General features: G+C 56.6%; 1 protein-coding gene across 1 annotated transcript in view; it reads right to left on the bottom strand.

Moving 5' to 3' along the window:
- LOC113218421 (lachesin-like) overlaps window positions 1-11,999 on the bottom strand; it is a 160,159-nt gene that overhangs the window by 57,596 nt on the left and 90,564 nt on the right. Inside the window, exon 5 of the mRNA XM_052266824.1 lies at window positions 1,366-1,573. Coding sequence (XP_052122784.1) covers window positions 1,366-1,573 — 208 coding nt within the window. The remainder of the gene's footprint in view (window positions 1-1,365; window positions 1,574-11,999) is intronic.

Below are 11,999 nucleotides of genomic sequence, written 5' to 3'. Positions count from 1 at the left end.
TGTTTGTCTGCCTTTAGAGTGGGACGAGGATCAGGAAAGGGGATGCTGTCCGGCGGCCCCGGACTGCATCCTCTTCTCCTCGTCCCGAGTCCCGCGCGCCGGCTGCAGGTTCGCACGGTCGAGTAGGGGGACGTATAAAGAGGGGTAAGGGGACGAGTGGGGTCAAAGACCTGAAAGAGGAAGAATTTTCAGCTCCCGGGGCGCAATCGTGCGTTCACGAAGGCGACGACGGCTCCAGGGCAATAGCGAAGCACGGCGATGGCTGCTGCTAGCCGGCGGTACTGGCGCGCCGGCTCGACTAATAGCCCAGAGGGGCGGGGCGGAGTGGTGCGGGGGGCGAGGTGAGGAAGCAGCTAGGCCCGGCTCATCCTGTTCTTCCGCGGAAATGACGCAAACTTTTCACGAGGCGCGCACGACGACTTCCGCAGAGAGCAAAGGAAGGGTCCACGTCTGACGTGCAGCACCACGCCACTCCGCCGCCGCTGCAGCCGTCAGAGAGAAAAAGACGACTGCCGTCGGTCGATGCCGTTGGCAATACGGCCGGGCCGGGGCAGGGGAAACAAACAGAAACGTAAACGATTATTTTTCCTGCCACCGAAAAGTTGAAAAACAAACAAAAAAATCAAACCGGGGTCGTCTTTGAGCGCGCGCGCGAGGACTGAAGTCGAGGAGAGCTGAGGCGTGGGATTACAATAAGTCTCCGGACGAGTCGGGGGGAAGGGAGCATGGGCAGAGGGGTACGACGAAGGCAGCGAAAGCAATGAGCTTACGGCTGATCATTGGCCGGCCTTATGAAATCGATTTATAACTGTCAATGCGCCCCCGTAATCGCGGCTCCGCCCGGCGGGGACCCCGGGGCCGGCGGGGGCCGCCCTCCCGGGGATGATCCCCTCCGTCGCCCACCCTGACGGATGGCCTTTTCAAAAGGAGAGGTGACGGTCGAGTGTTTTGTCCGCGCCTCCTCCCCCGCAGCCCCTTCTTCCTTTCTGACACCACCACCACCACCACAACGGACGGCGTCCTCGACAACATTTTCAGCCGCCCCGTCGTGTCCCTTGCCCGGCCGGCGGCCGGCCCGGAGCTCGCCGCGCTATCTCGTCCGGCCGTGCGCAGGCGAGAGGGTGTTAAAAAGGTGTGTGGTCCGTGATGTGCGAACCCCGGTTGCCGCTGCCCGCGACATTTTACTGGCCATCAACCATCGTAACGTTGCAGGTCATGAACCTGACGACCACAACCACCGAGGTTATTTATTGTATTAAAGGTGTAGGTGTAGCAACATGATAACGAATATTTTCGGCCGGTCAAATTTTTCCCATTGAAAAATAACTAAAATTAAAACAGGTCAATTCGTGTGATGGCACTCACCATGCACGTCGATGCAGCCCAGCTGGCTCTTCATGTTGATGGTGTTGATCTGGCACATGTAGCAGCCGCGGTCGCTCTCCTTGACCTGGCGGATGTGCAGGTGCCAGGTGCGCTGGTTGTCGTGCGACACGCTCACGCGCGAGTTATGCGTCACGACCCGCGTGTGCATGGTGAGCACCGTCTGGTCCGACGCCTTGAGCCAGCCCACCTGGTGGGAGAGACAGAGAGAGAGAAGGGAAACATCATCAGCAGGCCGACAAGTTGTTGCCGAGTTATTCGATCCGCTAAGTGATACTGCCGGGGGAGGGGAGGGAGGAAGGGGTTGCGAGAGGGGGTTGCGAGAGGTAAAGCGGAAGAGCACGAGGAGGGAGCGGGGGATAAATGATGCATACCAACAGTGATTAGTTTGATTCGAGTTTGCAGCCGCGCCCGTGCCACCCCGCGCCGCCCCCTGCCGCCACCGCCGCGGACACGGTCGGGAGAGCCTCAGGTGAAGAACTAACGGGGCGTGCTACGGAGGTGCGCGGGGCGGTGGCGCAGGGCGGGAGGCGCAGGCTTTGTGGCGGTCCTCCCCACCCACCTCCTCCGCCGCCGCCGCCGCCGCCGTGTGGCACGGAGCGATAATGTAATTCGGCTGAGGAGGTAGGTCGGTGGGCCCCGAGGTTGCGGCCCTGCTGCGGGGGCCCGGGCGGGCCGGCCATTACCTCCGTGTTATACGGGGTGTTTGTCCGTCAGACCGAGCCGAGCCAGAGCCGGGGTGTGTTAACAATAGGCACGGCGGGCCGCTCGGCGCCGCTCGGCCTATGCCAACAATAACCGGGCTGAGCCCGGCTGGTCCAAAGCTCCACCGCGCCGCCGCCACTCCCGGCCCGACGCCGAAACTGACACCACTACCACCACCACCACCACCGCACACCGGGACAGGACAAAACTTCTGCTCGAATATAAGTATGAAATGATGCCAAAACTAAACGTTACTTAGAAATAAATGGCGCAGCTTACACTAAAAACCAGTGGCGCAAAACAGACAAAAAGAGAAACAAACAAAAAATCAGCTTCAACAAGTTCGGTGTTTGTATGTTTATTTGCTGTCCCAGATTTTTCTGTGATTATTTTAAAAAGTATGCAAAGCTCATATCGGTACCTCCTATCAATATGCGCTTATAATTCTTTAGGCTAAACGTAATCGCTCATCACCTCGGGTTCTACACAGAACCGCTTAACTACGCGGGCCCTACACAGAACCGCTCATCTGCTCGCGGCCGGGGCGCTGGTTAGGTTAGGTTGCCCCTCGTATTTACTGTAATATCACCCAATATTGGAGGCTTTTAAGGGCTATGGTAGTTTAAATATGATGTTCCAGTACAGACAAGAGAGCATGTGACATTTTTTTGTTTCTAAATTGAAGCTCAGCACCTAGGATCATCCATTGAAATCTGGGAATCACCCGCCCGTATTTCAGAAAGATGAGCGGTTCTGTGTAGGACCCGCGCAGATGAGCGGTTCTGTTTAGAGCCCTTAGTAATGAGCGGGTTTGTTTGGACTAAAAACAAATAAGCGCATATTGATAGGACGTACCGATATCTTAGTACGATGTGTCCCGAAAGGGAGGCTAAAAGCTAGAGACCGCCACCCTGCCCTGGTAGTTAAAAACTCTTGATTTTTCGAGTTAAACAGTGTCACTCACTCCTGGGGAGGAGTCTTAATTCCACTGCGGCCGCTGCATGGTTCTCCTCCTTCTGCTGTCGCTAGCTTGTTGCCCATTTTTACCCCCGCCGCTCCCCCCTCGTCGTTGTCTCCGGCCTTCCTCCTCTCTCGACCCCCTCCACTGCAGCACACCTGGCGGCGCAGCGCAGCGCCCCGCCTGTCAGTGCATGTCAGACACACGTGCCGAACGTGCCGGGACTGCCTGCCTGCGGCTCATCCCCCACTGTGCTCTACCTTCTCACCCCCTCCACCTCATTCCTCTGCTCTACCCCCCTCCCTCCTCCTCCTTAGGCCTTGTGCCTCCCGTCTCTCCCACACGGGGGCTACAGCTACTACAGCAGCTCTACGCGTTTTGGCGACACACAGTGATCCGCGTCCTCATTGTGTGATATATACAATAAGACACGGCTTCTCACCCCCACCCCCCTGCCGCACCGCTCTCACCGCTCATGTCCACTCGCCGGCCGGCCGGACGTGTTGTATAGGGGCGGGAACTAAATGGCGGCCCCGGCAGCGTTGTGGGGCTGCCGGCTGCGGCCGTGTGTGTCTGTGTGGCTCACTGTGTGGCGGGCTTTGTGTCTAGGTGCGCACAAGCGTTTGGGATTCGTGCATGAATAGGGGACGAATTACCGGGCTGACCAACGCTTTGCAGAGCTCTCTCTCCTTCTCTCTCTCTCTCTCCTCTCTATACTACTGACTACAGTATGTGTCTCTTCCCCTGCTCTACCGCCTTCTCTCCTCTCTCTCTATGCCTCTTGCTCTCCCCAACTGTGATTCACCATATGATTGGTTTGTGTGTTTTCTCTCTCAACTCTCTGCCGACACGCAATACGGCTAAGTAGTTTGGCTTGTACTGAATAAATCGTTCACGACGACGCGCGCGGAAATTCGAAATGAATGCCTGATGTGATGAAACGTGACCCCCCCCCCCTCCTTTCCCCTCCCCTCGGTCATTCACAAAACAGAAAATTGCTTCATTCCTTTGAGAGCTTGCTCGGGGGGGCTCACGGGGCCAACGCGCACCAGGCACCGAGTGTCGCTCGTTCATACGTCTGATTCATTTCTACTCCAAGAGACTTCTTGCAATTCGTCACGCAAAAAAGAAAAAAGTATAAAAATTAAAAATAAAATAGGCAAAACAAAAAAAAGGGGGGGGGAGAAAAGTTGCCACCGCGCGCACTGCGGCTTATGCCGTGCCGAAGGCCAATTGTCGAATGCTAGGAGAGGTAAAAATGGTCGCAGAGGCGCAAGGGGAGTTTTCCCTTGCCCACCCCACCGCCCTTCGCCGCCCGCCCCTCTTTTTCAAGAAGATTTCTCAGCCCGGACGCCGCGCGGGAAAGTTTAAACGGACTCTCGCGAGGATTTATTTGGACGCAGTCTGGTTACCATGCTGAGCTCCGGCTTACACGACACGGCTGGCCCGAGGGGCGGAGGGAGAGGCTGCTGCCGCCGACCACCACGACCTTCGTCGCGGATTGTAATGCCGGTAGCAAAAAACAAAAAAATAAAATAAAAGTTGTGGTTGGAGCTCGCGCGTATATCAGAGGTCAGGGAATGTACCAAAGGCGACCTCCCAAGCCCTTCTTGTTTTTTTTCGCTGCCCCCTTTCCCCCTGCGCGCACCCACCCAGTGCACTGTGCGTGGACGGACACACGGCCGCCGGAACTTTGCTCGGGATTTGCGTCTGTAAAAAGGAAGAGTTAGGCCCTGCGGAGGCGTGGCGGAGCGTGGCGCGGCCTGGGGCGGGCGGGCGCCTAGGTAGCGGAGCCTGCCTGCGCATGACAGCGCGCTCAGGGGGAAGGGGGAGGGAAGGGGACATCGGCTCGGGGCTACGAGGTGAGCGGGGTGGGACGGGGTGGCGGACAAGGCAAAGTTGAAGAGGAAAAGGGCAGGGAATTGGACAGGTGGCCGACCCGCCCGCACACTTTGGTACAATCGCCGCTGGCGGCGGCGGCGGCAGCAACCGGCAATGGGGGGAAAGCAAGGAAGGAACCATAGCAAGCGTTCGCGGCGAACCGACCAGGAACCAGCAGCAGGGGTGGCCTTCCGGCTAGCCTGTTGCCAAAACTAGTCCGACACCAGCCGACCGCGCGCCCGCCGGGGCTGGGGGTGACGACGGTGAGCAGCGGTGAGTCCGCCACACCCAGCGCCCCCGCTTACTTTCTCATTACGAATGTAAGCTCGGCTGGAGCGAGACCGGGGGGCACCGGGGGCGGGCGGGGCGGCTGGCGCGGGGAGGGGGCCCTTACGCCCTGACGGCCCACCTGAGCCTGTTCACGCTGAAACAAACATATTTTGGGGACAGGCTGAGGAGGGGGAGAGAGAGGAGAGCGCGCCCGCCCGGTGTTTGCAGAAGGCGCCGTGTCATCACGAAGAATGGAGGGGGTGGTGGTGGCGGCGGGCGCGGCAGGGGGGCTGGAAAAGGGGGTTGGGGGCCGCGGCGGGGCGCGCCAGCGGGGGGACCACCGGAACCCAGCGGGGCCTGACCCTTGGTGTTTGAACAGGATCATGAGTATATGAATGCGGAGTTAATGGAAGCGCCACCCTCCGGAGCGGCGAGGCTGAGGGGGGAGCCGGCGGAGGCTTGGCGGCTGCCGAGGCTATGGCGGCGGCGGGCGGGTGCTGGAGGCTTGCCGGCTCGGCTGGAGGCGGCCGGAGGAGCGGGGCCCTGCCTGATTTGTGTGTGTGCATATCGGCGCGCATCCAGGCGACCCTCTCTCGGCTCTCGTCGTCCAGTTAGTTTAGCAAACTGACCCGGCTGCGGCTATCCGGCCCCGAGTCCCTCCAGCGGGCGGGGAGGGGGACAAGCAAAGAGAGGGCGGAGTTGTTCCTCCAGCCAGAAGGAGAGAAAAGAACGATGGTTGCTGCCAGGGGTCAAGGGAGCGCGCCACTCACTCAAATCGAAACTGACTGCAGAAGTCTCCGTGATAACTCTGGTATCAAATATTAGCTTGAGCAATAAGCACGATCCGTCGGGGTCCTTCAACAATGAAACATACGTTATCCTGGGTTTTTCAGAGAGACGTCTACACCGGTATCGCCCCCAAAATCGCGCCCTGGTTCTTCGGTCCTGATGCTGCTGAGGTAGTAATAAGTTTTCTGTCAGGTTTTTGAGTGTGTCTGGCTCGCGGGTAGCGAGCCTCTGAACGGCCAGCACGAGGTTACGCCGTTGCCGTGGCGGTGCGGTGGAAGGATTCGCGGGCGTGCTGCGGAGGATCGACGCATTCCTGGAGCAACTTTCATCATTTGTTACGGCAGGCGAGCGGCTCTCGGTCGGCCGGGGGTTGGACGGTGAGCGGGGTAAGAGTTAGGGGGGACGGGCAGCCGCACGGGCGAGCTACAGGCACATCCCTCTCTTTCACATACTTCAGGCAGAAAATTGACCGACATTTCCCCCCTCTTCTCTTTTAGTTGTTTTTCTTTTTTCTTCCCGTCGGCCACGCGCGCGCTTTTCTTCCGCAGCAGCGTACTCATTTTCCTCATTCGGAGTGGATGCTACGTGCGTATGGGGCCCGCCTCCCGCACTGTAACATGCTCGCAGAATAAGTTCTTTGCAACGTTTCGAAGAATTTACGATCATTGTAATGCAAAGAATTAGTTTATTAGCAAGTTGAGAAGACAAATGTTTGCAATTTGAGCCTAATTCTTTGCAAGCATATTTTGCAGCCATGCGTCATGTGTAGAGGCCTTGACATATCTCCCCCTCCTCCCAAAAAAGAAACATACACGCACACACAATGAGATGTACACGCAGCTATAAAAGAGAAGTACTGTATTCTTATTGCAGACACTCTGCGAGACGCAATCTGAATAATGCGGCAATTTGAAAACTCGCGCTGGTGGCGCCAAGTAAGAGGTATATCCGGTCGTGCGAGCGCGCGCGTGTGTGTGTGTGTGTAAAAGGGGGAGGAGGGGAGTCATGCGACGAAAGGGGAAGGGAAAGGGGTGGGCGTATACCTTCCCTAACGCCTCCCTATGCGTGTTGAGGGCAGTTCTGCAAAATATAGCAGGGGTGGTTTAGTAATTTACGAAATGGTCGAGTCCACTGATGTTGTCAATCTTTGCTCGCAGCCATGCAGTTGGAAGGCCAGAACGAGAGGGGGGGGGGGTCTTTGGTGGCTAGGCCTCGGCGCGGCCACCCCCCCACCCCCCGCTCCGCCCCCTTCCCGAGAGGATTCATGCTTATTAGATGTGGCTGCCCCCCCCCCCCTCCGGCCAAGGCCCACTCGGACAGATACATATCTCGAGGTTTAAGCAACACCGGGGCCGAGCCCACCAACTCGCCGTGCAAATATTTGAGCACAAGGACGACCGAGAGGGAGGAGGAGGTCGAGAGAGAATAACAAAAGCACTGATATGCACCCGGCTTGAATGTCGAGAGGTTGGGTTAGGGGGTGGTAGAGCAGAGGCACTGTTGTGTCAACAATAAGGAAAACAAATATTATTTGACACTCATTTTGGCGGGACGTTTTTCGCACCGAGAGAGAACAAGGAGATTTCGGAGAACCGTCAAAAGGTGTGATCTGTTTAGATCAGAAATCTGATTTTTATATTTTGTGACGGAGACGGAAAGAAAAGACGTTCAGCTGGAGAAAAGCGTGAGTAGTGTTGGTGGAGGCATATGCCTGCAGCTTTTATGCCAAATCCGCGAGCTAGTTTCAAACTATGTAATAGTGAACTGGCGAAAAAGTAATATAAACAGTCTCTGCCATGCTTATGAGATATCGCTTAAAGATCGGACGGCGCGCGACGCCAAGCCCGGCTCCCACAACCGCCACGGCAGCAACATGCAAACGCTCGGCCCGGCCTGGCCCAGCCGTCCGAAACGGTCTGAAATGTAACCAAATCCATGGCGACTCACATCTGGCTTGTATATAATTCGTCGGGGTTTCGCGGCGCTTAGCAATGCAGATTTCCCTTGCGGGCAGCAGTAGCGTCGTCGTCGGAGAGAGAGAGCCAGGAGGAGGGGGGGGGGCGAGCCTAACAGAACAGGGGATAGCCCCCCCCCCCTTTTCTCGTACAGCCAGCAGTGAGGGGGAGGGGGGGGAGTGAGCCCGGCAGCAGCATCCTGGGCGTGCGGGGCCCTTCATAACTGTCCACTCTCTGACCTCGCCGACGATGCGATAAGCAGCTCCGTCTCGATGATGCCAGCCACGCTGATGGGCGCCCCCCAACCCCACCCCCGACAACATGGTGTGCCCTCCATACTGATGGTCCCGCCCGCATGCTGCCGGGCAGGCCTCCGCAGGGGGTGCGCTAGCCACCTGTTTGGCTGCTAATCAGCCGGCCATGCTCGACACTAGTCGGATTCTCTCTCTATGTTTCTCTCTTTTTCTGCTATGTACAGTACCACTGTCACTTCTCACGCTCCCACTATAACTCTCGCTCTCTGTTTTTTAGAGAGTCCCCTAAAGGTGGATTCAGAGTTCCCTAAAAGCGAACGTGATTCTCACGCAAAGAGTGATTTTCACGTCCGGCGTGATGAAAGTCGATCCCTGATTGGCTGCGTGAAGCTTACGAAGCGTGAAAATCACGCCTGCCGTGAAAATAACGCTTCCGTTTCGTGAACTCTGAATCCACACTAACAGACTGTATCTACCGGAAGGCAAAGTCTCGTTTTCTCTCCCTCTCTCACTATAAATCCTAGAGAAAATTGTGGTGTAAATTATCTCACTTGATTTCCTAAATTTCCTCGTAATGTTAATCCCCTTTAAATTGAGTGATTAAAGAATCTCGATTCAATAATTGCAAGGTTTTAGAATATCACTCATATCGAACAAGGAGAATCTCATTGTTTTCAAATAAAACACTTGCTGACTCTAGAATTTGCAATATAGCTCTCACTCACCTTCACACACAGTACAATTAACCCCACATTTAGAGACGAAACACAAATATAATTATGCTGCAATTAAACCGCCCTCGATGGACGACTTTTTGTTTTGGTCCTCATTTCGACTGTATGAAACTTTTTGCGGGGGAGAGGGAACAATTCGTTTCAACCTCAACCCCGTCCGTCTCGTTCCCGTTTTCCTCTCGTCTCCGCGCTGGACGATGACTGAGGGCCGGCGTCGCCCGTCCGGAAAACCGCTAATTTCACCTCCTAGGCTAACAACAAAGCTCATCGTACAAAGCGCATCAACCAGCAGCGCCCGCTCCCCTTCCCGTTTCGCCCTCCCCACCACCACCACCACGCCACGGCCGGCTGCCACCCCCGAGATAAATCGAGAGCCAACTAATTAATTACTTGAAATATAATTGTGCGTCCGCGCCAATTATACCCCCCTCCCTCCCACCAAGGCCGCCTGTCCCGGGCGTGAGCCGACACACGCCTTCCTGACGGACACGACGGGGTAAGTGCCCTCGCCAACGACCCCCCCCCCTCCCTCTCTCCGATTCTCTCGCCGTTTCCATTCCGTCGGTCACGGCAGCAAAACTTTAAATGATGCAGCCCGAGCGCTAGGAGAGGAGGGGGGGGGAGCAAACATCGTTTGCGCTTCTTGACCACGACCCCCGCACCCTGACCCGCACCCCTCTCGAGGGCCGTCATGGAGCAAATGCAACCTGCACCCTCCCGGTCGGGTTTGCGAACTACTCCCACCGGACGGTCCGCGGCGGGGATCGGTTCGCTCTCATCTCGGGACGGGAGCGATGGCCGAGAACGAGCAGAAGCAAACCAAACCCGACAGGAGCCTCTGGGAGCGTTCGGTACCAGGGTGGAGTGGTTCGCAACCCACCCGAAGCCGAGGGAGCAGGTTTCACTTTCACCCCATGATGGCCCTTGCATTTGCTTTGATGCTTACAAATTAGTTGTAACAGAATCCTTCACAATTCAAAGCTTGAAAATGCTTCGCAAGCTTACTTTTGTAAGCATGTAACAGTGTATGTTTCCTACTCCACGGCTCGCAACTCCTCGCTTCCATATTTGACCCCCACATCCCCATATACACGCGGTGCGCGTTGTCTGCAATGTGATGACCGGCTCCGCCCCCCTCTCCTCCGCCCCCCATCCCCGCACACCTACTCCCTCTTTCGCATACTCGATGGCCGACGCGTCGGACGCGACTGTGTTTAGAACGGCGGCGTGGACAGGAAAGGGGGGGAGGGATGGGGGTCGGATACGGGACGACACACGGCAGCTGAGCGAGAGAGACAAGAGGCGCGCGCGCACGTTGATTGTAAGTTACGGTCGTGATTTAATCACACGCTCGCTCCCCTCTCTCTCTCCCTCTCACACGCACACAGCAGCGTCCAACCTGGTGTGTACGGCCACACCGACATACTGGGAGCAGCACATTCATCATCATATGTCAACACGGCGGTGCCGCTATGGGTGCGGGCGCGGGGCGTGACGGGGCGTGGCAGGGCGTGGCGGGCGCGTGAGGACGAGAAGGGGCGGGAAGAGGAGCGGACGGGCGCGGCCAGCGGCAGGCCTAGAACAAGCTCGAGTCCGTCCCTTCAAGTGGACCGCCAAGGACTTCCCTTCCCGACTTCCCCCTCGCTGCGCTGCTGCTGCTGCTTCACCCACCCCTTCCCTCACGTAGCGGAATCAAACGCATCAGCGCAGACTACGCTTGAAGCCGCCGGCAACCCCACGACGGCGACGACCAGCAAAAAAACAAACTTGAAAACGAATGTAGTTGAACAATCTTGCATTTCTTTACAAGCTTTAAAAAATACAGAACAGCAAAATCCTGCTCCGCAAGGTTTGATTAATGCGACCAGTTGGTATTATGTGCTTCCGCGGCAAATCAGCCACCGAACCGAAAAGCTAGCGAAGGTAGGAGAACATTAAGGTCGTAAAATTAAAACCTAAGGTGTGTGTTTGTGGTGGGCGTGTGTATATAACAGCGCCCCGGTCCGGAGCACGCGTCCGCAAGCCTCCCCCCCCCCCCCATTTTGGCCCACCCCTTATTCCGTTTAAGCGCTCGCCGCTGGAAAATTATTTCGCAGGAATAACAACGCGCGGACAGCCAGCAGTCCTCTGCAGGCGGCCGACTCCGACCCGAGAGCCACGTGCAGGCGTGCGATTCCCACACAGCGCAGCGGCCGCCGCACTCCTTATTTGGGCCATTTGCCGGCGGGTGGGTTTTCACTTTCCCCAGCCGGCGCAGTGGGCGCTCTGGTGTGGTGGGTCCCCCCGGTGGTGCGGGCGCTCAGGCCCTATGGTGGGCGCCCGCCCCAGCGGCGGCGGTGGTGGTGGGGCCTCCGGTGAGCAGCGCCCCCCCTATGCCAGGATTCATAGTCGAGGATCATCGCTGAAAATTAATGGCGGAACGGGGGGGACGACGCCAGCGGCGGGAGGGTGCCGCCCGAGGTGGCGCCGGTAGGAGATATTGCGGCGAGCTGGGGCCTTGTTACACGTAACGGCGTTATTTGCCAAGGGCGAAGGGAAAAAAATAGAATACGAAGAAAAATGTGATACGAGAAAGGTGAGAGAAAAGTAGTCAGGCACGCGTTGGGGGATTTTTTGGGAGGAGGAAAGAGGGGTGCTGTGTAACCTAAGCTTGATATTCACTAGTAAAACCTTACAAAACAAATGCAAATGCTTTGTGCTGTAAAGTTAACGCTTGTATTACAAAGCTGCCAAATGCTTCGCAAGATTAGAAACTAATTAAAAACTAATTTCTTTTGTGAAACGTTGAAATGCCGCAGTTGTCTTTGGTTTCAACACTCTTTGGAGGTGATAATGAATGACATTTTAATAAAGATTGCCCAAAGGTTCCAAGAACTTAGTACCTGCTAATATTTAGTGCGTTGGCGTTGGACACCTGTTCTTCCTTAATGAAAGTACCAAGCCCTATCTTTACCACTGTTTCAAAATCTTGCAAATGCTTACCTTGTACTTCCCGAGGCGGTCAACGGTGCACGAGAGGATCGCCTCCCGCCCGAGCGGCACCGTCAGGTTGACGATGGGCATCTCGAAC

The sequence above is a fragment of the Frankliniella occidentalis genome, unplaced genomic scaffold (assembly GCF_000697945.3).
Source record: "Frankliniella occidentalis isolate FOCC.00 unplaced genomic scaffold, Focc_3.1 Scaffold43, whole genome shotgun sequence".
NCBI classification, from domain to species: Eukaryota; Metazoa; Arthropoda; class Insecta; order Thysanoptera; family Thripidae; genus Frankliniella; species Frankliniella occidentalis.
The sequence above is the reverse complement of the archived record's forward strand: the minus strand, read 5'-3'. Positions and strand labels throughout refer to the sequence as shown.